The sequence below is a fragment of the Saccopteryx bilineata genome, chromosome 5 (assembly GCF_036850765.1).
Source record: "Saccopteryx bilineata isolate mSacBil1 chromosome 5, mSacBil1_pri_phased_curated, whole genome shotgun sequence".
NCBI lineage: Eukaryota > Metazoa > Chordata > Mammalia > Chiroptera > Emballonuridae > Saccopteryx > Saccopteryx bilineata.
This window is the reverse complement of record NC_089494.1, coordinates 211,794,802-211,819,751: the sequence shown is the minus strand read 5'-3', so window position 1 is coordinate 211,819,751 and position 24,950 is coordinate 211,794,802. Positions and strand designations below refer to the sequence as shown.

The 24,950-nt window shown below is 38.6% G+C and overlaps 1 protein-coding gene across 5 annotated transcripts in view; it reads left to right on the top strand.

The window, feature by feature from the left end:
* SLC4A4 (solute carrier family 4 member 4) overlaps window positions 1–24,950 on the top strand; it is a 432,895-nt gene that overhangs the window by 207,521 nt on the left and 200,424 nt on the right. For all 5 annotated transcript variants that reach the window (XM_066280764.1, XM_066280763.1, XM_066280767.1 and 2 more), the window contains exons 4-5: window positions 7,696–7,831; window positions 18,321–18,481. In XM_066280764.1, coding sequence (XP_066136861.1) covers window positions 7,696–7,831; window positions 18,321–18,481 — 297 coding nt within the window. The remainder of the gene's footprint in view (window positions 1–7,695; window positions 7,832–18,320; window positions 18,482–24,950) is intronic.

The window sequence follows — 24,950 nt, the reverse complement described above, 5'->3', positions numbered from 1 at the left end:
CTGACATTAGACATTATCATTCTTTAAAATTTTTGCCATTTGAATAGGCGAAGCATGTGTCTTCCTTTTTTTTAATTGACTTTAATTTATTGTGTTTACATAGATTCTAGTGTTGCCCTGAATGCATCCCCCTCCACCATACTCCCCTCAACATCTTCCTTACCCCCCTCCCGATTGCACCCTCCCCCCTTCCCTTTAGGTTTATCCCATCCTATCATCCTCCATCCCTAGTCCTCTTTTCCTCTGGTCCCTTTGATCCCTCCTCTGTCTCAATTCCATTCCTTAGTTCACATTGTTCATTGGATTCCTCAAATAAGTGAGGTCTTATGATATTTTTCTTTTTCTGCCTGGCTTATTTCACTTAAGATAATAGTTTCCAGGTCCATATATGTTGTCGCAAATCGTAAGATTTCTTTCTTTTTAATGGCCCTATAGTATTCCATTGTATATATGGACCACTGCTTTTTAATCCACTCGTCCACTGACAGACACTTGGGCTGTTTCCAGATCTTCGCTATTGTGAACAATGCTGCCTTAAACGTGGGGGTGCATTTCTCCTTTTGAAACAGTGCTATGGTGTTCTTGGGGTATATTCCTAAAAGTGGGATGACTGGGTCAAAAGGCAGTTCGATTTTTAAAGGAATCTCCATACTGTTTTCCACAGTGGCTGCCCCAGTCTGCATTCCCACCAGCAGTGCAGGAGAGTTCCCTTTTCTCCACATCCTCGCCAGCACTTATTCTGTGTTGTTTTGTTGATGAGCGCCATTCTGACCAGTGTGAGGTGATATCTCATTGTGGTTTTAATTTGCATTTCTCTAATGATTAGTGATATTGAGCATTTTTTCATATGCCTATTGGCCATCTGTATGTCCTCTTTGGAGAAGTGTCTATTCATCTCTTCTGCCCATTTTTTGATTGGATTATTTTCCTGGTGTTGAGTTTTACAAGTTCTTTGTAAATTTTGGTTATTGACTCCTTATCAGGCGTATTGTCAAATATGTTCTCCTATTGTGTATTTGTCTTTTTATTCTGTTCTTATTGTCTTTAGCTGTGCAAAAGCTTTTTAGTTTGATATAGTCCCATTTGTTTATCCTGTCTTTTATTTCACTTGCCCGTGCAGATAAATCAGCAAATATATTGCTGCGAGAGAGGTCAGAGAGCTTACTGCCTGTGTTTTCTTCTAAGATGTTTATGGTTTCAAGGCTTACATTTAAGTCTTTTATTGATTTTGAGTTTATTTTTGTGAATGGTGTAAGTTGGTGGTCTAGTTTCAATTTTTTGCAAGTAGCTGTCCAATTTTCCAACACCATTTGTTAAAGAGGCTGTCTTTACTCCATTGTATGCTCTTACCTCCTTTGTCAAATATCAGTTGTCCATAAAGGTGTGGGTTTATTTCTGGGTTCTCTGTTCTATTCCATTGATCTATATGCCTGTTCTTATGCCAGTACCAGGCTGTTTTGAGTACAATGGCCTTGTAGTATAACTTGATATCAGAAAGTGTGATAACCTCCCCCTTTATTCTTCCTTTTCAAGATTGCTGAGGCTATTTGTGTTCTCTTTTGGTTTCATATACATTTTTGGAATATGTGTCCTATATCTTTGAAGTAAGTCATTGGTATTTTAATTGGTATTGCATTGAATTTATAAATTGCTTTGGGTAATATAGACATTTTAATGATGTTTATTCTTCCTAACCATGAGCACGGTATATGCTTCTACTTGTTTGTATCTTCCTTGATTTCTTTTATCAATGTTTTATAATTTTCCGAGTACAAGTCTTTAATCTCCTTGGTTAAATTTACTTCTAGGTACTTTATTTTTTTGGTTGCAATAGTGAAGGGGATTGTCTCCTTAATTTCTCTTTCTGACAGTTCATTGTTGGTGTATAAAAATGCCTCTGATTTCTGAGTATTAATTTTATATCCTGCCACCTTGCTGAATTCATTTATCAGGTCTAGTAGTTTTTTGACTGAGACTTTAGGGTTCTCTGTTTATAATATCCTATCATCTGCAAATAATGATGGTTTTACTTCTTCTTTTCCTATTTGGATGCCTTTTATTTCTTCTTGTTGTCTGATTGCTATGGCTAGGACTTCCAGGAGTATGTTGAATAAGAGTGGTGAAAGGGGGCACCCCTGCCTTGTTCCTGATCTTAAGGGGTTGCATTTTTTTCCCCATTGAGTATGATGTTGGCTGTGGGTTTGTCATAGATGACCTTTATCATGTTGAGGTATGTTCCCTGTATTCCCAATTTGCTGAGAGTTTTGATCATGAATGGGTGCTGGATTTTATCAAATGGTTTTTCTGCATCTGTTGAAATTATCATGTGGTTTTTCTTGTTCCTTTTGTTTATGTGATGAATCACATTGATTGATTTGCAAATATTGTACCAGCCTTGCCTCTCCAGAATACATCCCACTTGATCATGGTGTATGAATTTTTTCAGATATTGCTGGATTCAGTGTGCTAATATTATGTTGAGGATTTTAGCATCTAAGTTCACCAGGGATATTGGCCTATAATTTTCTTTCTTTGTGTTATTTTTGCCTGGTTTTGGAATCAGAATTATGCTTGCCTCATAAAAGGAGCTTGGAAGTCATCCTTCCTCTTAAATTTTTTGAAATAGCTTGAGAAGGATAGGAGTTAGTTCTTCTTTGAATATTTGATACAATTCACTTGTGAAGCCATCAGGCCAAGGGCTTTTGTTTGTTGATAGTTTTTTGATAACTGTTTTGATCTCATTTGATGTAATCGGTCTGTTTAGGTTTTCTGATTCTTCCAGATTGATTTTTAAAAGATTATATTTTTCAAGGAATTTGTCCATTTCATCTAGGTTGTCCAATTTTTTGGCATATAGTTCTTCATGGTATTTTCTTAAAATCCTTTGTTTTTTCGATGTGTCAGTTGTTATTTCTTCACTCTCATTTCTAATTTTATTTATTTGAGTCCTCTGTCTTTTTTTTTTTTTTTTTTTTTTGGTGAGTCTGGTTAAAGGTTCAGTGATCTTGTTTACCTTTTCAAAGAACCAGCTCCTGGTTTCATTGATCCTCTGTATTTTTTCTTTAGCCTCTATGTCATTTATTTCCGCTCGGATCTTTATTATTTCCTACCTTCTACTACCTCTGGACTTTACTTGCTTTTGTTTTTTTTAGTTCTTTTAGATGCAAGGTTAAGTTGTTTATTTGAGCTTATTCTTGCTTCTTAAGGTATGCCTATAATGCTATGAACTTCCCTCTCAGGACTGCTTTTGCTGTGTCCCATAAATTTTGAGTTGTTGTATGCTCATTATCATTTGTTTCTAGAAATTTTCTTATTTCCTCTTTGATCTCATTGTTAACCCATTCGTTATTTAATAACGTGCTATTTAGTTTCCAAGTGTTTGAGTATTTTTCAGTTTTTCTGTTGTGGTTGATTTCTAGTTTCATGCCATTGTGATCAGAGAAAATGCTTGATATGCTTTCAGTCTTCTTAAATTTGTTGAGACCTCTTTTGTGCCCTAACATGTGGTCTGTCCTAGAGACAGTACCATGAGCATTTGAAAAGAAGTATATTCTGCTGCTTTAGGGTGATCTTGCCCTTTATATCCATCAAAGTCTGCTTTATATATTAGGTGCTCCTATATTAGGTGCATAGATATTTATAATGGTTATATCTTCCTATCTTCCTGTTGGATTTCTCCCTTTATTATTATGTAGTGGTCTTCTTTATCTCTTACTATATCCTTTGTTTTAAAGTCCATTTTGTCTGATATAAGTATTGCTACCCCAGCTTTTTTTTCATTTTCATTTGTGTGAAGTATTTTTTTTCCATCCTTTTATCTTCAGTTTATGTGCATCTTTTGTTTTAAGGTGTGTCTCTTGTAGACAGCATATGTATGGGTCCTGTTTTCTTGTCCATGCAGCTACCCTGTGTCTTTTGATTGGATCATTTAATCCTTTTACATTTAAGGTTATTATTGATATGTAGTTGTTTATAGCCATTTTATTCTTTAAAGCTGTATTCCTCTTTTGCTATATTCTTTTGCCCCTTTGATCTGTTTACAATAGGCCCCTTAACATTTCTTGCAGCACTGGTTTGGTTGTAATGAATTCTTTGAGTTTTTTTGTCTGGGAAGCATTTTATTTCTCCAATTTTAAACGATAGCCTTGCTGGATAAGTAGTTTGGTTGTAGGCTCTTGTTCTGCATTACTTTGAATATTTCTTGCAATTCCCTTCTGGCTTCAAGTGTTTCTGTTGAGAAGATGGATGTCATCCTCATGTGGGCTTTTTTGTAGGTGATAGCCCTTTTTTCTCTAGCAGCTTTTAATATTTTCTCTTTATCACTTAGCTTTGGTATTTTAATTATGATGTGTCTTGGTGTAGATTTCTTTGGGTTTCTCTTTAATGGATTCTCTGTGCTTCTTGAACTTGTGTGACTTTTTTCTGCATCAATTTAGGGAAGTTTTCAGCTATGATTTGATTGAACAAAGTCTCTATTCCCTTTTCTTTTTCTTCTTTTTCTGGAACCCCTATGATGCGGATGTTATTTCTCTTCATGTTGTCACAGAGCTCTCTTAGAGTTTCCTCAGACTTTTTGAGTCTCTTCTCTTTTTGCTGTTCTGGTTCAGTGTATTTGTCATTTCTGACTGATTCTTTTTTATTATTTCAATTTTCTTTTTTATACTTACTATCTCTTTAGGTGTTCATTATGTCCATCTATTATTGTTCTAAGACTTTTGAGCATCCTACCAATCATTATTTTAAACTCTGCGTCTGGTAATTTGGTTATATCTGACTCATTCAAGTCATTTTCTGGGGATTTATCTTGATTCATTTGGGTTGCATTTCTCTGCTTTCCCATTTTCTGTATGTATAAGAAGAGTGTGGTCTCTGGAGACCAATGGATGCGGCCTTCCTGTTTCTTAGGTGTGGTCTGTCTGCAGGCCCGCTATCCCCTCTGCCACTGCCTAGGGTTTTTGGGTATGGGCGTTTCCGGCGCTGGCCAGCTGTGACTGTTGCTGCAGTTTCCTCCTCTCTCCCATAGGAGGGTCTGTGTTCACGTACCCAAATCTACAAGCCTCAGCAGGCCTCAAACTTTGCTCTGCCCCAGTGGGAAGGGTTGTGCGCCATGCCTGGGGCTGAAAACCTTGGCACCATGGGCAGGGCTGCACACCTATGCTGTTCCTGGGTGAAGCTGTGCTCACGCATCAGGCCGCAAGCCCTGGCTTCAAGAGCCGGGCTTGGTTGTGTGCCTGTGCTCAGTCGGGGGTCTCCGCCTGATCCCAGGCTTTGGCCCTGTCCCCCAAGAGCATAGCTGTGCTCATGCTCAGCTAGGGGTCTTTGCAGTTCCCAGGCTTTTGCCTTTGCCCTTCGGGCGAGATTGCAGGCAGGACCGCTCTTGCTCGCCCGGCCCTGCAGCCGGGCTGTACTAACTTTCATGTGTACCCTCCTCCCTCACTGGGTGGGACTGAGCTCATGCTGGACCTCCATCGTGGCTGGCCCGGCTTCTAAGCGACTCTGCTCTGAGTGCTGGGAGAGAGCTTGTTTGGCTGGTGTCCTGCTTCCCTTTGCTGTTATTGCTGGTTTCAGGGGAAATATTCACTTAGGTTTGGGGGGATGACTCAGCCCAGGGGTTAAGGTCCCTCAAAGTGTTTCTGCCTGTGCCTCCTAGATTACACTCTCTTCCTGCTACTCCGCTCCTCTCATTTCTCCCCATCCCCCAGAGTCCCAGGTGAGTGGTTGTGAAAGAGGTTTTCTGCATGGTCCCTTTAAGAAGAATCCTGGGTCTGAGAAATCTGTCTCTTTCTCACAACCAGTATCCTGACTTGTTTCACAGCTAAATACTGTCTATATGCTGCTTCTAGGCTCTGGGGCTGCAGGCTGGGGCTTTGTTCCTGGGGCTCAAGACCCTCCCCTCTCCACTAAACTCACTTCTCACCACGTGAGTCTCTCCCGCTGCCCTTCATTCCTGGGAGCTGGGCAACCCTCTCCACATTTCCGCTTTTCCTACCAGTCTCAATGTGGCTTCTTTGGTGTTCTTTGGTTAAAGAATCCTTAGTTTAGTCCAAAGTTGGTTTTTCCAGATGATGGTTCTTAAAATTAAGCTGTAATCCACTTTGGTTCTGGGAGGTAGAAGTTGGTACGTCTCCTACTCCATCGCCATTTTGCTGCCTTGTAAAGCATGTATCTTATGTATTTTAGTAATTAGTTTTGATTACCAGTTAGATTGAATATTTTCAGTAAATTTATTTGTAGTAAATATATTTTGATGTATGGAATTTTGTTCTTGTCCTGTATTAGAATAGTTTTCAAATGGCAGGAATTTTCTTTTTCTTTTTTTTTAGGTTGTTAGAGTACATATGTTTCTACATGTGTGTATGTGTATGTATACATATGTGTGTGCATTTCATTTTTATAAATGTTTATACACACACACACACACACATACACACGTATATATCTCTTTACCTGAACTGCATTCATATGTATGTACCATTCTTATATTATGAAGAGTATCTGTGGGCCTTAGTTTTGTAACATGACCATCAGTTTCCAAATGATGTCCCTTTTTTTTTCTTTTGTATTTTTCTGAAGTTGGAAACAAGGAGCTAGTCAGATAGACTCCCACATGTGCCCTACCAGGATCCACCCGGCATGCACACCAGGGGACAATGCTCTGCCCATCTGGGGCGTTGCTCTGTTGCAACCAGAGCCATTCTAACGCCTGAGGCAGAGGTCATGGAGCCATCCTCAGCGCCCGGGCCAACTTTGCTCCAATGGAACCTTAGGCTGTGGGAGGGGAAGAGAGAGACAGAGAGGAAGGAGAGGGGGAGGGGTGGAGAAGCAGATGGGCGCTTCTCCTGTGTGCCCTGGCTGGTAATTGAACCCGGGACTACTGCACGCCAGGCTGACGCTCTACTACTGAGCCAACCGGCCAGGTCTTTTTTTTTTTTAATGTGGAGGGATAACTCATGATCTGGAGGAGATGGATGCTAGTTAATTTTTCAGAAGATGGGGTCAAAAGGCACTAGTAGGACATTCAATTTTATTGCCCGAGTGTGTTGGACTTCCCCCCTCTTCCCCTCAGGTGTACAATATTTTACTTGGGCTTGTTTTTCAAGTGCATTGAAATGTGACTAAACAGTTTTGGATACTGCCATTCTGTAAAGAAGAGGTCTCATCTTGTTAAATATTCCTTCATCAACTTTGTACTTACCCGGTTATGGGCAGTGAGGAGCCTGTGAGGGCATGGGCGCTAGGCAGTGGACAGAGGAAGGGTTGCTGGGAGGCGGGCACCTGGGTTAAGCTCAGGATTGGGGTGCTCTGTCGCCCCCTCCCCCTGCTGCAGGAAAAGTGATTGGATCAAGCCAGTTTCTGTTTAATACTTTTAGATGGGTCATAAGTGGGGAAGGAGGGAAAGTCATGAGGTTGGACCTCAGCTCACCTGAGGGCTAAAGGTTCTTTTGGTCACACACCACACAGAACCAGAGCACCGTCCTCCAGAGTGGTGGAGAGCTTAGATACAGTTTAGAATCAAAGGAACAGAGAAGGGCCTTGATTTCTTTTTGTCCTTAGGTTGAGGATATTCTAGGAAGATGTCCACTGAAAATGTGGAAGTGAAGCCCAACAGCTTTGGGGACAGAGGAAGAGCTCGGAGCTCCACTTTCCTCAGGGTTGTACAGCCAGTGTTTAACCATAGTATTTTCACTTCTGCAGTCTCTCCGGCCGCAGAACGCATCCGGTTCATCTTGGGGGAGGAGGATGACAGCCCAGCGCCCCCTCAGCTCTTCACGGAACTGGATGAGCTGCTGTCTGTGGACGGGCAGGAGATGGAGTGGAAGGAGACAGCGAGGTGAGACATGGTCGGTGTGTGCAGTACTGACCCGGGGAACGCGGGTAGGTAAAAGATAGTTGAGTTTGAGTGAGCACCTTTCTTTCACCTTGGTGCTCTGCATAAGTGGTCAGGACTGAAACAAGCCTTTTTCTTCTCTTTCACATTTGCATGGATGCAGGACGACCCTTTTTTTTGCTGCTGGGACATTGTTTCATTGCCCCATGTTGTTATAATTTTAACCTTACAAGGAATTAATGTAAATCTCTATCCATATACTACTTAATAGTGATAATATTTTAGCGATAAACTCAAGTACTCAAACAAGCTAACCTAAAGATATGTGTCCACAGTCTCCCCATGTCAAAGTATCTTGTGAGATCATGTTTGATTTATTACCCATTCCCTGTTAGAAGGGAGGTTGTGAATACAGTAAGTGGTACCCACAAACTTGCTATTTTCCAAAGTAAAAAGTTGTTATCTTAAATATTCACTGTAAGTAAGTAGAAGGTTCACCTGAATTTGAGGGTTAGAGACCTGAGTTCAATTTTAGACTCGTCCCTGCCTAGTTGCAAAGTTTCTCAAAAGTTTGACTTTATCATCAATAGAGTGGATAATAATGCCTACTACATGGATTACATAGGTATATATAAGATATATAATGTATGTAAATATATTATACAATATATGTCTAGTTATTTCATATATATGTGTATCTATATATGGAAATTCTTTGTAAATTGTTAAACATTACACAAATATCTTTTCATTAATCTTATAATAATGGAGCTTTTCTTTGTTTCTACATATTGATTTAGTATATACTCTACACTAAATCTCTGATGCCATATAACAATTATGTAAGTTACTTTGGCACAATGCAGTTGTTGGTCTCTCATTGTCATCATTATATGGAGATTCAATGTAGTTAACTTCCGTAAACAGAATAATGTTAAGGTATGCCTTCTATAGTCTGTAATTTAATTAAAATCAAATAAACTGAACCAGTGATTAAAAAAATTTTTTTATAAGTGAGAAGAAGGGCGATAGTGAGACAGACTCCCACATATACCCTGACTAGGATTCACCTGGCAATGCTCGAATCAACCAAGCTACCCTCAGTGCCTGAGACGGATGCTCGAGCCAGTTGAGCCACTGGCTGCGAGAGGGGAAGAGATAGAGAAGAGGCAGAGGGAGGGGAACAGAAGCAGGTGGTTGCTTCTCATGTGTACCCTGATTGGGGATCGAACCTGGGATATTCACACACATACCGGGCCGACGCTCTATCCCAGGGTTTGGGAACCTATGGCTCACGAGCCAGATGTGGCTCTTTTGATGGCTGCATCTGGCTTGCAGACAAATCTTTAATAAAAAAAATAATAACGTTTAAAATATAAAACATTCTCATGTATTACAATCCATTCATTTCCTACCACTCATGTTCATGGTTGTGGGTGGCTAGAGCCAATCACAGTTGTCCTCCAGGACAACCCTAAATTTTTATTGGATAATGTGTAACGTACACAGGTTGTTGTATGGCTCTCACGGAATTACATTTTAAATTATGTGGCGATCATGGCTCTCTCAGCCAAAAAAGTTTCCTGACCCCTGCTCTATCCATTGAACAAACCAGTCATGGCCTATTTTTTTTTAATTAAATTATTGGGTTGACATTGGTTAATAAAAATGTACAGGTTTCAAGTATACAATTTTGTAATACATCATCTGTATATTGTGTTGTGTTTTCACCAACCCAAGTCAAGTCTTCTTCCATCACCATTTATCTCCCCATATCCTTTTTTATCTTCTCCCACCATCCCTCTTTCTCTCTGCTAATCACCATATTGTTGTTTGTGTCAGTGAGGTTTTTTTGTTTTGTTTTTTTTGTTTAATTTCTTCACCTTTTTCATCCACCCTTACAATCTCTGTCCTCTCTGACAGCTGTCAGTCTGTTTTCTGAGTTTGTTTCTATTTTGTTTGTTAGTTTATTTTGCTCATTAGATTCCACATGTGAGTGAAATCATATGGTACTTGTGTTTCTCTTTTCAGCTATTTCATTTAGCATAATGCTCTAGAAATCCATCCATGCTCTAAGATTTTCTTCTTTTTTTAGGGCCAACTAGTATTCCATGTGTAAATCTACCGCAGCGTTTTTAGTCATTTGTCAACTGATGGCAGTTGGGCTGCTTCCAAATATTGGCTATTGCAAATAATACTGCAATGAACATAAGGATGCTTATATTCTTTCAAATTAATGTTTCAAGTTTCTTTGAATATATTTCCAGAAGAGGAATTATTGGTTCATAAAGCAATTCTATTTTTAATTTTTTGAGGTACCTCCATACTGTGTTCCACAGAGGCTGCACCAGTCTGCATTCCCGCCAACAGTGCATGAGGGTTCCCTTTGCTCCACATCCTCTCCAACACTTGCTTTTTGATTTATTGATGATAACCATTCTGACAGCTGTGAGGTGGTATCACATTATGGATTTAATGTATATTTCTCTGATGATTAGTGACTTTGGGCATCTTCTCATATATCTATTGGCCATCTTTATGTCCTTTTTGGAGAAGTGTCTTTTTAGGTCCTTTACCCATTTTTAAATTGGATTTTTTTTCATTTGTTTGTTTTTGTTATTTCAGTGATGAGTTGTCTAAGTTCTTTATTAAGTTTAGATATTAACTCCTTTTCATATGTATCATTGACAAATATGGTTTCTCATTTAGTGGGCTGTCTTTTAATTTAGTTGATGGTTTCCTTTGCTGTGCAAAAGATTTTTAGTTTGATGTAGTCTCATTTGTTTAGTTTTTCTTTTGTTTTCCTTTCCTAAGGCAATATATCAGAAAAAAAAATTGCTATGAGAAATGCCTGAGATTGTACTGCCTATGTTTTCTTCTAGGATTTTATAGTTTTGAGTCTTAAATTTAAATCTTGAATCCATTTTGAGTATATTCTTGTGTGTGTATAAAAGGTGGTATAGTTTTATTTTTTCACACGTCTGCCTGATTTTCTCAGTGCTATTTACTGCATAGACTCTCTTTACCACATTGTATGTTTTTGCCTCCTTTGTCAAATATTAATTGACCAATGAAGTATGAATTTATTTCTGGGCTCTCTATTCTGTTCCACTGATCTATTTTTATGCCAATACCATGCTGTTGTAATTACTATGGCCTTGTAATATAGTTTGATATCAGGTATACTGATCTTCCAACTTTGTTCTTCTTTCTCAAAATTGCTATGGCTATTTGGGGGTCTTTTATGGTTCCATATAAATGTTTGGAATATTTGTTCTAGTTCTGTGAAATGCGCCATTGGTGTCTTGATAGGAATTGCATAGAATCTATAGATTGCTTTGAGTAGTATGATGATGTTAATTCTTCCTTTCCATGAACATGTAAAGGCTTCTACTTGTTAGTATCTTCTTTAATTTCTTTCTTCAGTGTCTTATAGTTTTTAAGTACAGGTCTCTTATATCTTGGTTAAATTTATTCCTGTGTCTCTAGTGGATTCCGGTTTTTCCTTGACTGACTGAAACCGCACTGCTTTTCACAGCCAGATGTTGTGTGGGCATCTTTTCTTGGCTCTGGTGTTCTTGGCAAGGGAACCCGGTTTGGGGTTTAAACTCCATGTTTCTTAGCAGGAATACTCCACAGTTGAGGTGGTAACCTCAGCCACTTTTTCATGTCTCTGCCCTTCCTACCAGTCTTGATGTGACTTCTTCTGTAAATCCTTGGTTTTAAGACTTCTCTTCAGCTAGTCTTCAGTTGGTTATTCAGGTTGATTGTTCTATAATTTAGTTGTAATTTTGGTTTGGTCCTGGGAGAAGGTGAGTGTAGCTTCCACCTGCTCTGCCACCATCTTGGATTCTGTGAACCAGTGTTTTTTGACCGCATGGTATATATCAGGTACTGTTTTAGGTACTGGGAATATAGAAGTAAATATTTTTATTATTTGCTCTCCAAAGTTGTAGATCTGTGATAACTCATCTCTGATTGATAGATGGCTGAATGATAGATCCAAGGTGCCCAGCACATCATTGAGAAAGCCCAGAAGAAGACTTCTGTTTGCTGTTTCATACTAATTCATCAACACCAGGATGTCATCTGCTTTTAGTTCTCTAGTCCAGACTTTTTGCCTCTTTTGGTTGATAACAAATAATTAGATGGCTAATAAACATTTCAAAATAATGTTTAGAACCAAGCTTCTTCCTTTTACTTCAGAGAATCTCCTCCTGCAGAGTTCTCCACTATAGTGAACAACTCTATTTTCCTAGTTGCTCAAGCCAGAAACATTGTAGTCTTCCTTGACTCCTGTCTTTCTCTAAACCCTTAATTAATCTGTTGGCAAATCCTGTCTATTTACCTTCAAAGATATTTAGATATTTAGAATATCACCATCTCTCATATTTAGTACTGTCACAGTCTGGTCCAAATCAACATTATCTCTCACCTAGATTACTTCAAATGATTCTTAATTAGTTTACCTCACAGCACCTGCTGTTACCTCCCTCATGAATTATGCAACATGATCTCTTTGATCTTATCTGCTGCTTCTGTCCCTCTGGTTTTTTTCTGCTTGAGCCACACTGGCCAGTCATACTCCTGTGCCAGGGATTTTGCATTTGCTGTTCCCTCTGTCTGAAATGCTCTTCTTGCCATATCCCTGCAATCATTTACATCAGTGGTCCCCAACCCCCAGGCCGTGGACCGGTACCAGTCTGTGGGCCATTTGGTACCGGTCCGCAGAGAAAGAATAAATAATTTACATTATTTCTGTTTTATTTATATTTAAGTCTGAACGATGTTTTATTTTTAAAAAATGACCAGATTTCCTCTGTTACATCCGTCTAAGACTCATTCTTGATGCTTGTCTCAGTCGTGTGATAGATACATTTATCCATGCCACCCTAAAGGCTGGTCTGTGAAAATATTTTCTGACATTAAACCGGTCTGTGGCCCCAAAAAGGTTGGGGACCACTGATCTACATGGTTCATTTCCTCACCTTCTTCAGGTCTTTATTCAAATAGGCCCTTCTCAATGGCTGCCCTTTCTAAAATGAAAACCGTTTCCCCAACACTTTTTATCCTCCACCCTCCATAATTTTTGTCCTTAGCACTTACCAGCATTAAGCATATTACATATCCTGTTATTCTCTCTTCCTAATAAAATCAAAGCTCCATGAAGGCAGGAGTTTTTGGTTGTTTTGTTTACCACCTTATATACCTCTAATGGAATGAATGGAGAAATAGAACCTTGATTCTTAGTTTATCACTTTACCTAAATCCCGTTGGGTGGTTTGGAGGTGATTGTGCCTCCAGAAATGATTCCTATTTGCAGAACTTTTTATTTCCTGCCACTTGGTTTCAGACTATGTTTGCAGTAATTTCTGACTGCCACTTATGATATCCAGTTTCCAGACATGACCGTTTTTTTTTTTGTTTTTTTTTTTTTTCCCTCATGAAAGCTCTCAAACCTACCAGGCTAATAAAAGTGAAGTGCTTAGAAGGAATTCATTTTACATATGAAAATGCAGCATGGATATTTTTTTGGCTTACTTATAAAATTGAGAATTTTGGCTTTTTTTCTGAAGACCCCAGTTAACAGATTGTTTTATTTCACAGAGAACTAACATACCAGACTTCTTCAGCTCAATGTGGTTTTTGTTGTCCACATTCCCTACCCATTTTAATACTCTCCTTTTTAATGTTCTATACTTTTTAGTTGACTAAGGATTTAAAATCACCAAGAATATTCTGCGTTGAGTCTCGGCATTACTGTAGTTTCAGTCCTATTTCAGGAACTTCAGGTTAGCTCTGTGTCTCAAAAAGTAAGAGGATAATGATTTCAGTAGTAGGAAAAATATCCCCATTTTAATTTTGGAAATCACAGTAGTCTTGTAAAACTATCAACAAGGGAAGCTTTTATTTGTATAAAATTTGAAGTACAGCCCATTCTACCACCTTCTTTTTTTCACATCTTTCCCCTTCTCTTCCCTTTCCTAAAAGTTAGAACTTTTAATTTTCACCGGCTCTTCCAACAGAGCAAAAGTTAGAGACTGTGCGAAGGGTAGAAGGATCAGACCCCAGAAGTGTATGTGGTCAGTGGAATGCAGAGAGCACTCTATTTTAAAGAGAACTCCTAAGTGTTAGGTCATTAGAATGCTGGTACTCAGTCATGTGACAGTAACTGTTGTGGAGTTATTTGTGATTAGGGAAGAAGTTTATGTTTCTCATTAAAGAATTTCTAGATGGCTTGGTATCAGCTAATGGATTCATGAAGGGAACTGGTTAAAAGAATAAGTCATGGTCTGTATTTGGTGATGGCCCCAAGCCAGGAAGAAAGGCTACCTCTACCTTCAGACTCTGTTTCTTTGCGTCAGTGACGTCTCTGAAAAAATGGCTATTGGCTTTCACTTTTACTTCAGTGACTGTTCAGATGGGCAGTGTTATAAGTGGCGAACTGTTATAAGAAAATATGTTAAAGCTCATTCTCCCAATGTGATTCAGATTTTACTGTCAATCCTGAGTAAAAAAGGAAAGCCATCATAGGTTTCAACAAATGCAACAAGCCAACAAAGGCAAAGGGCGCTGATGTCTGACTTCTGGAGTGCCTACACAAAGGAGCACCCTGGGCTCCCGGTGGCCCTGCAGACGGACTCACCTGACCACCTCTGGGGAGTCTGATTTCAGGGCCTGGCTGTCAAACATGGAAACGCGCGCTTACCCTGGGGGTTTGGAGAAGAACCACACCCATCCAGTCTATGTCGATTTCTCTATCTTTTCTCTTTGGAAAATTTTATTTCAGACCAAGTTGGGTTTTTTTTCTCATAAGAGGCTGAAGGAAAAGTAACTTAATCATTTATGTAATTATTTGTAGTTATAACATACATAAAATAACTTTTATACATACACATTACTTTTATAACAACATAATATACCTTTTGCAATAACTTTCATACTTGATCTAGAAATTTAAGACTTCTCCTTATAAGCATCATTTATCCCAGATACACACTAGCACTGGCTTCTTCTATCTGTGATGAGGCAATTACTAGTTAGCAAGAAATTTTATTATCGTTTTAATAGTTTTATGAAGTTGGATTATAATCTAGAGCAAAGATCATGTCTATTTTCCACAGTGAAATGGCATGTTTTTAAGTTAGAGGTCTAGTCTTTTCTTAATTATATTTAATCATGTGATTGGAAAATTGCAAAATTCAGTGATTCCCAGTGGGTTCTCTATTTCTTCAACAAATGAGTTGAAATACTGTTGTTTGGCAGTCACTCAGAGTGTGTTAAACTGCAGTGTACTTTATCATTATTTTTCTGAAACTTGGAATAAATAAACTTCACCTAATAAACTCTTCTTCCTAGGTTACAACAGTTCTGTAATTGCAAGCACTAAAAAAGCCAGCTTCTGAAATTAATTTGCCTATAACATGTCAAGTACCAAGCAGAGGAAAATTAAGAAACTTATTGGCAAATATATGGTTATTCATAGTTATTTTGAAGGGAAGATAATGGCTTTTAGTACATTTTACAGTGAGAACGTCTGTTGTTTTTTTTTACAAATGTAATTACATGGTTCTGAAGCACCTTTACAAATTCATTGGCACTCAGATAGGCTGACCTTTAGTACCTTGGCCTTAGCCTTTTCTTTAATGGGCTCTATTTGAGTTGAGTACTTTTCAGTTTCCTTTTTTTTTTTCCCCTTCAGATTTGTCCTTGATATGTGAGGAGGATAGACATAGCATGTTTAGCTTCTGGAATGAAACTGCCCCCAAATAATCTGTGTAAATGGGCAAACTATTACTTTAGGTCTGAAAGCACAGGTTGGAAGTACCTCGAACTGTTAGTTCCTTGAACAATTTGAGCGATACATTTCAAAGGAACTTAATAGTCATTATTCCACAGTTTTCCTTGTGCGATTAGCTGAGCCGTGATATAACATCATCACAACATGTAGTGTTTACTGAAGTCAAAGTGAAATAGATGCTAAACTGAACTATGAGATAATACTTATCTCCTGGGATTGTGGATTCTCAGGAACTGGCTAGTTCTGAGACTACATTTCATTTCTTTATTGCTAAATCTTGACTTAAAGAGCTGGTGTATTCCCGGAGTGTGAGTAATGCTATTCCATAAATTCAAGCTAGTTAAGATTTATGTTTTCTAAATATACTTTTAAAACTTGTTCAAAGTCATATTGAAGTCTAGTCCGGTTGCCTACAATTTACACTCTGGAGAGGAATGAAATAAAAGATCAATCACAAAAGAATGCAGTGTTTTCTTCCTTTAAACATTTTTTTTATTATTATTAAACTTACATTGTTTGGATAGCAGAGGATGATAGTAAAAAGGAGTCATTGTCACATGCGTATGCAAGTGAGGCTTACTTTTCTTTTAAGACATGGTTTTGGCAATATAGATTTATGGCAGCTGATAAAAAGGGGGGACTCATTTAGTAAAGATAAGTGGGAAGTATAGGCTGGATATAAAACACTCCCCTTCGCTGAGTTTCTAGCCGGCTCTTGTCATTCATTTTGGGCTTAAATTCTATAACTAAAGATTTTGTCCCTCAACGACTAAGAATAGTTTTGGGAATAAAAACTAAGAGTCACTACACTCTCTATAGATGACATAATTATCTGTAACCATGTTTTGGTTTCATATACTATGGAATCTTTTATCGTCTAGAGTCTTACCTTGAGCAATAAATTATAACATCAAATATAAATGTGATTCACTTAGCAATTACGAACATGGTTAGAGATTCTGTGAGCAAGCATGAAAAGACAATACACCTAAAGCTAATCAATGTAATATGCTCCATAAAATGATTACTCTCGAAATAACCCCAATTTCCTCTTATCGTTTTGGCAAATCCATAGAATTCTATGAGTGTGTTGTAAAATTGTATTTTTCTCTCACTTCTATGTCTGTAGCTCTAATACCAGCCAAAGTGAACTAATTTACACACACACACACACACACACACACACACACACACACACACCAGAATATTAAGGGTCTTTCATTCTTTCTTGGAATATTTTGTAACCACTTTGTAGAAATAAACAAGATTCGTTTCTGAAGGTTTAAAACTTGGTGGTGGTGTTGGCTTTTTAATTTGTGAGGAAAACCTGTAAAAATCTCCACTGCCTCCATTTTTTGGGATAGAGGGGGAAGGAGGAAGATTTTAGAATTGAGGGTGAGGTTGGGAATAAGGTCGCCATTGACATGCGGGAGTTTATTGCCTGGGCGAGGCTTCCTGAGAGGGGTAATGGAGGGAGACTCTCAGACTGTGACTGAAATACTTCTGAATTACATGAGTGTTGGGCTTGATAAAAATTCTCAATTTTCTTTGACACTGTGGCTGATCCCTTGATCTCTTTTTACTCCTGGTTCTGCTAATGTATTCCTTTCCCTCCTCTGGGGGTGGTGAGCAGTCTATAAATAATATCTTATGTGGAGCTTCCTCTGATCTTTGCCCTTTGTTCTTGTCTTTACTGAGCTAGGTGAGCATTTAGCTTTTCTAGGAAAACATTTTTCAATCATTAAACCTTTAGGGGAAGAATGTAGAAAACATTTTTTTTAAACCCCTCTGTTTATCTTTTTCAATATTTTTCAGGAGGTTTGAAGTGAATGAAAAAAGCATTTTTCTTTGGATCGTGATGAATAGCAAAATTATAATGCTTTTCTTTTTTTCTTTTTAAACCAGTATAAGAAGAGACTTATATGTGTAATATGTGGGACGTAAAATCTGTCAAATGTGTTTTGCTCCCATTTCCATTAAACTTTTTTAATGATATATATTGCTAAGCTATCAAAATGTCTAGGAGTTTTAGAAAGAAGAAGCTATGAAAGAGGGTTATTTGTTCCATTGCTAAAGTTAATAGATCTGTTACAATCAGAAGATGTGATTGATGTTCATTGAGCCTGGCTTTAAGGAGAGAACGTGGGCCAGCTGGGAAATATAAAAGACATAGCAACACATGCTCGCCCCCTTTAGTCATTAAAGGGGAATTTATACCATGTTTTTCAAATAGTTAAGATAAATATTGGTTCAAAACTGATAATTCACCTTTTATAAACTTGCCTTGTGAAGTCACAACAGAAGTCGCACAATGGTGGCTCTTTTTACACATTGTAGGCTCTGCCTACATGGAGAATTTGGTAATTCATATTTTTTTCCACCTTATTTAAAAAATTTAGTTAAATAATTATTCTTAAGGATTTTGTGGTTACTGATAGATGATAAAAACAAGGAATGCTTTGGTCCCCCCCTTTTTTTTTCTTCTTCTAACATTAGGGAAAGGTGACTCTATTTGGTACATCATTATAAAAGTAACTCAATGAATGAAATAATAAGGTTTTAAGACTCCAGGAAAAGGAGACATTTTGGTAGTAGTGCTGGTGGGGGTGGAAGTGAATGGGTTATTAATGTTGCTATTTCCAAGGTAGTTAGAACACTTTTAATTGCTGTTCACTAATCTCATGTTCCCAGGTGGATTAAGTTTGAAGAAAAAGTGGAACAGGGAGGGGAGAGATGGAGCAAGCCCCACGTGGCCACGCTATCGCTTCACAGCTTATTCGAGCTGAGGATGTGTATGGAGAAAGGGTCCATCATGCTTGACAGGGAGGCCTCCTCTCTCCCACAGTTGGTGGGTAAGTATGTTGTTTTCATTGCCTACTACTTTTTCAGCTCTCCTCCCTATTCATGAGTCTCCACCAATGTAGACGACTTCTAGTGTGAGCAGGGTTGAATATTCTGGAACAGATGTGCTCTCTCTCTCTCTCTCTTTAATGCTATACAACTAGTAAATTTTATTGCATAAAATTTGGAAAATACAGACAAATATTGAGAAGAAAATAAAAAAGTCACTGCATTTACATCTGGTGATCATCATTATTAACATTTTTGACATACGTATTTTTACCCAGTTTTGTTCCTCAATCTTCTCTCTTATGCTTTTCATTCTGAATGTTTTATAAAAATTAATGTTGGGATTATATTGTATGTATTCAGATTTGCATTTATTTCTTTCACTTATTAGCATAGGATTTATATTTTGAATGGAGCCCCCACCCAAACCTTGGTTATATTGGACTGGATGTCTGGACAGTAGGTTTCTAGAACCCTTTGACCTTAGGCATTGAGCTGAGCTTCTCTGGCCTTCAGTTTTGTCCTCTGTAAAACAGTGTCTAAGTCCTCTGTAGGAAGGACAATAGGCTAATTCCTGGGTTGGGGCTGATTTTGTATTCAGAAGTCAGGCTCCTTTAATGTATGCAGAGAAAGGTTGTGTGGGGCAAGAAGCCAGCAGAACCTAATGGGTTATGATGGAGTCAGGTCACGTTATTTCCGAGTTATCATTTGTATAGCAATGCACAAGTCAGTGAACCTCATGGTGCAGGGCAAGTTTGGCATCCTTTGCAGTCAGTGTTGTGTAGTGAATGTTAACTCATCATGTTGAACACCTTGAGTACACATCACTGCATTCCAAACAGTAGTAATTGCTTTTATTTTCTACCAGAAGTATGGCCTAAGCAGCCTTATTACCCTTTAGATCTAGGTGTACTGAAAAACAGCAGAGATGTATTGTTCACTGAGCACGCCCTCAAAAACAGTTATAGGAGCTCTGTTTGTTATTCCTTGAGAAAGTCTATAACCAGGTGACCTCGCTGGACCTGTTTGGATGGCTGCATTTTCCCAAGGGGGCTGTCAGGTACCTACCTTGGTGTTTACAGGGAAGAGGAAGTGGACCGTGTGTCTGCAGAAAGTGACCAGTGTAAAATTCTTGTGTAATTTCAGACTTGTTGCAACATTTATTTGACTATCTTTAGACAAAAGGCTTGTCTATCGCATCTGTATCTTTATAGACAGCGGAGAAGCTATAGCATTTATATTGAAAGAAGAGATTGTCAAAGGAGGCTAGGTGTATGTACTCCATTCTTCTTCTGAGAGAGTTTGTTAGTTAGAGTTGCAAAGAAGCCCACACTTTTCATGCACCTGAGGTATTGAAGGTGCCAGTGGAGAAGGAGAAAGACAGATATGACGATGCTGGCTGGACAGAATTGATTCATGCATTTATTCAGCAGTGGTATGTAAGCTTTTACAATGTGCCAGACACTGTTCCAGGCCCTGGAATGAGGTTTGCAAATCTTCCACTTTGTACAAATCCACGTCTACTTAGGTAGTTACAAGATAATGTAGGCAACACTGCTCTATGTAGCATTTTTCATACTTGGCAAGGCAAATGAGGCTGAAGCGGACATTTGATATACGAGGAGAGGTCTCAGATTATTATAAAGAAGGAAGGTCGAGCCCACCTACAAAGACAGAAGCAAATGGAAGGAGTAGGTTTTTCTGGGCAATTTGTTCCACTTTTATTTATTTAATTTTACTTAAATGAAATTGAAACTTTACTTTTATATGAAAATTTGTCATGTTGTTTGGGTTAATTTAAGAAAATATTTTTGTCTTGGAAACGTTTGAGGTTTTCAAGTTCAGTAGCTGAATGATGACTATGACTGTGCTACTCTAGCCCAACAACTCTTCACACTGGAGACATTTCAAGCATAAGGAGTTCTCCTTCTCTCCTGGTGCAGCTTCTTCTGCGTCTTGGCAGCAAGAATATAAAATCAGAACCATCGAGATTCTAAATTGAATAAAGGCATTCATTTCATGGTAAACCGGTTCTTCACATACAATAAGGGATAAGTCGGCTTTTCTTATGAAACATCTTATGAATGAACTAGTATGTAACAATAGGTTATCTCAGTGATACAAGTACAACTCATACTTCAGTAGGAATAGAAACACAGAGAATAGAAACATGTTTCCTAACAGAATAATTTACATAGGATTTGAGGTTTTCAAATTCTATACTAATTCAAAAAACAAACAAAAAACAGCCAAACACCTTACAAAACCAGAGGCATCCTAAATAACAGATTGCCAGTATTGTTTCATGAATATCCTCCCTTAATGGCCTGCTCACACTAGAGTGCACTCTGAAACATACATGTGTACTGCTCCTCATCTGCTGGCTTTTTTCATTTATTAAAGGCTGCACGAGAGATTTATTTTTTTTTGAGAGAGTCAGAGAGAGGGATAGATAGGGACAGACAGACAGGAATGGAGAGATGAGAAGCATCAATCATTAGCTTTTCATTGCACATTGCGACACCTTAGTTGTTCATTGATTGCTTTCTCATATGTGCCTTGACCGCGGGCCTTCAGCAGACTGAGTGACCCCTTGCTCAAGGCAGCAACCTTGGGTCCAAGCTGGTTGCTCAAACCAGATGAGCCCGCACTCAAGCTGGTGACCTCGGGGTCTCAAACCTGGGTCCTCGGCATCCCAGTCCGACGCTCTATCCACTGCGCCACCGCCTGGTCAGGCTACACTAGAGATTATTATCTGAAAAAGTATCATGGTTAGCACAAATAGGCCCAGTTTTGGAATGGGAATTACAATATCTGTAGTCTTAGACTTTTAAGAATTTGTCTGGAGCAAAGATGTCTGAAATCAGACAGGTTGAAAAATACACCAGAAGTGCAGGGCAAAATGGGCATTAAACTTGTGACCTGGCAGTGTATAGGTAGCCTAAGAGGAGAATATGTGTAATGGTGTGAAGGTCACCAGAAACGTTCCTATATTAAAAAGAAAAAGTTTTAGCATAGGCTTTTGGTACTGCCTGAAATTTCATTGTTTGGAGATTCATTTTACTAAGCCCAGAGAGTCCTCTTTTAAAATATACTGCTGTCTGACAGAGGTCAGATGTTAATTCCATGAGACTCGAGTGGTGTTGTAGAAAGGATGGTGAAGTTCAAGTGGAAGGGGTTTAATTCAAGTCCATTCCTGCTGCACATATGACCATGGATGGGCAAGGCAAGTCACTCCACTCTTCCACAGTGTCATTTTACTTCTCTGTAGAAGCAGGGTGAGGGCCATTCAGGGTTATTGTGAGAATTCAGTGAGGATGTCAGGTGTTATTATTATATACATACATAACTATCTCAGTATACATCCAGATCTTTCTACACGTCACCTAGTAGAGGGCTGAGTGTAGACTGAGTCAGGTAGAAAGTTGCTCAGGGAGTTCGTGCGTAGGAGAAAAGATTCTGAAAGGTAGAGTGGATAGAGCTGGAAACAGCAGCTTCTTTCCTATGCCTGGCGTTGCTCAACAAGGGTGACAGAAGTTCAAGTTGAATTATATGCTGGACTTTCCATAAAGCTGTGTTTGGGATCTTCATCACAGAAAGAGCCATCTTAAGAGGTTTTTGGTAACCAGCAACTAATTAACTGACCTTTTACATGATGTAGAAGACAGAGTTCACAGTATGTTGGAGCCTTGTCAGCCAATGACCAGAGAGGTTCTGGTATTTACTACATTTAAGAAAAATTCTCCAAGCATTTCGTGTTCTCACTTTAATTTTTCATTACATTTTATTATCAGCTGTGAACCTGTCCCCTAATCTCCATGCATCCACTTGAAACATTGCCATTAAGTTTTAAAATTAGACACTTCTATATCACTTTGAGGCATCGTCATTTAGTAATGTGTTTGCTCGGCAGTCCCTGGGGCAGGCAGGCAGGGGGCCATGGTGCCATTTCTGAGCTGATGACCCAGAAGAACAATTATTGGCATTAAAGAGGCAAAGCACAGTTAAACAAAAGAAAAAAAAGGAAAGGGAAGAACCAGATTTGCAGGAGTGTAAGGAGAAGAACATGTTTGAGAGAATGTAACTGGCTTCTGAAACAATATAAACCTTGCAGAGGGTTAAAAAACACAAAAGAAAAAAAGAAGCCTTTATGTCCTCTTAAATGACAGAAGATGGCACAGTAGCCTGAAGAGTTATTGTCATTATTTGGTTATCAAAAAAAATTTTTTTTAATTTATTCTTTATTCAGTGAGAGGAGGGAGACTCCCACATGTACCCTGACTGGGATCCACCCAGCAAGCCCACTAAGGGGCAATCCTTTGCCCATATTGGTTGTTGCTCTGTTGCTCAGCAACCAAGCTCTTCTTAGCACCTTAGGGAGAGGTCATGGAGCCATCCTCAGAGCCTGGAGCCAATGGGCTCCAACTGTGCTATGGCTGCAGGAGGGGAAGAGAGAGAGAGGAAGAGAGAGAGAAAAGCGAGGAGGGGTGGGGTAGAGAAGCAGATGGGCGCTTCTCCTGTATGCCCTGACTAGAAATTGAACCTGGAACATCCACATTCCAGGCTGATGCTCTACCACTGAACCAACTGGCCAAGGCCTTATTATTATTATTTTTTTTAGTAGAGGATGAAGTAAAGTTCTTTTATTCTGGATCAAGTTGAGAATTATATGCAGCTAAGTCTTAAGATACATTTCCCTCCACCATTTTTATTGCAATAAATGAGAAAATAAAGGAATAATAGCAAGTATGATTATATCAAACAAACAACAGAAAATTTTTGTCCTTTTTTTTTTGCAGTTCACCTGCTACTCATTTTTAGTGGCATTTTATTGGCATCTGATGCCTCCATCTGAGAGGCATCCCCCTCTGCAGGCACAAATGTGCCTGGTCATGAGCAGTGGGAGGCTGTTTAAACACACCTTACTTTTCACACTTGCATAAGAAAAGTCAGCCTCATGCTGATTCGCCTCAGAACCTCTTCTTGTTTTCTTCATGAAGAATTTCTTCTTCATACTAACAGAAAAATTTGTGTTCAAATTATTTAAGGGATAAAAAATCATTTCCACCTATTATTTAAGTAGTTTCATTATTACTATCATTATAATTTAAAGAGTGTCATTCACATACGAAGCCAAGTGCATGGGGATTTTCCTCCCCTCTTAAGTTAAAAAAAATTGTAAGTCATTTCAGGTATTTTATGATGATGGGAAATGGATTAGGAAAATGTAGCTCTGTTTTGGGGATTCTCATTTTTGTAGTAAAGGCGTTCCTGAGCTGTGGCTGTTGGCAGATGTGTTAGTCAAGTTTTTCACTTTTTACACCTCTAGTATTTTCAAAATGGTAATATATTTATGTTTTATCACAAATCTGTGGTTTTTAAAAAAAATCCAGACAAATATAATACAAAAAGTACCACAAATCTGATCTTTTAGAGCTATTCTTCCATCAGTTTTTCTTTTGAAAAACATATGAAATTTACTTTATAAAACGGGATCAGATTATAACACCTTAATTTGCTTTTTCAAACTTAAAAACAGTACAAAATATATTTCGATGTCATTAAATGTAAATATAAACATTTTAATGGCTTCAAAACATTTCAAATCTATTAAAAATAGATTTAAAAATCTATCACCTTTGGCCTTTTTTTCTGTTGCATGTCCATCTTTCTGTTAGTTTGCCGAAGCTCTGCATATATTAAAAACATTTTTTTTTTTTTGGTCTAGAGCTTCCATTTTAAATAAAATATTTCGTGATATGGAAAAAAGATTTAAACTATGAATCAGAGATCCTGGATTTACTGGGGGGAGGGGTGTTACCTCTAGTTAGGCTATGTCTGTGAGCGAGTCTTTTCTCACCTGTGTCAGAAGAGGCTGAACTTGATGCCTCCCCAGGTGCCTTTCGTCTCTGCTGTCATCTAGAGTTGGCACATTCTTTCCCCATTGGTAACGTCTGTGGGACTTTGAATACTGAAGGGCTTAATTTCAGTGTAGCTGTAAAATGTTACTGCCTCCACTTTCCTTGAAAGGTTTTGTAGTTTATGCTTAAAGAGATCCCTGCAACGTGGGCCGTCTTTCTGGAAGCTTAATGAAGGGCATACGCCACGCAGATCTTCTCACCTGTTCTAGCTGGTGATTTCCAGGGCTGCTTGTGCGCGGGTAGGAAGGGTTTGCGGTTACAAGGGAGGGCAAGCATAGAGGGAGGCCCTGCCAGGACGGGTAGATATGCAACACTGTAATCCACAACCCTGGAATTAGAGTAGGAGTTTGATAGCACTTGTAGCAGATACGCTGGGCTGTTTATATTTTTGTGGTTCTTCTGTAAAGTGGACTTTTCACATTGAACAAGACTTAAAGGGAAAGCACAGGGGTTGTGTGCAGTGGCACCTAATTATTTTGCTGTGGAGCAGGTTATTTGTAATTACAGAATCAGCTCTGAGAGTTGTACTGAGTAGGGTTTGCGTAGTTAA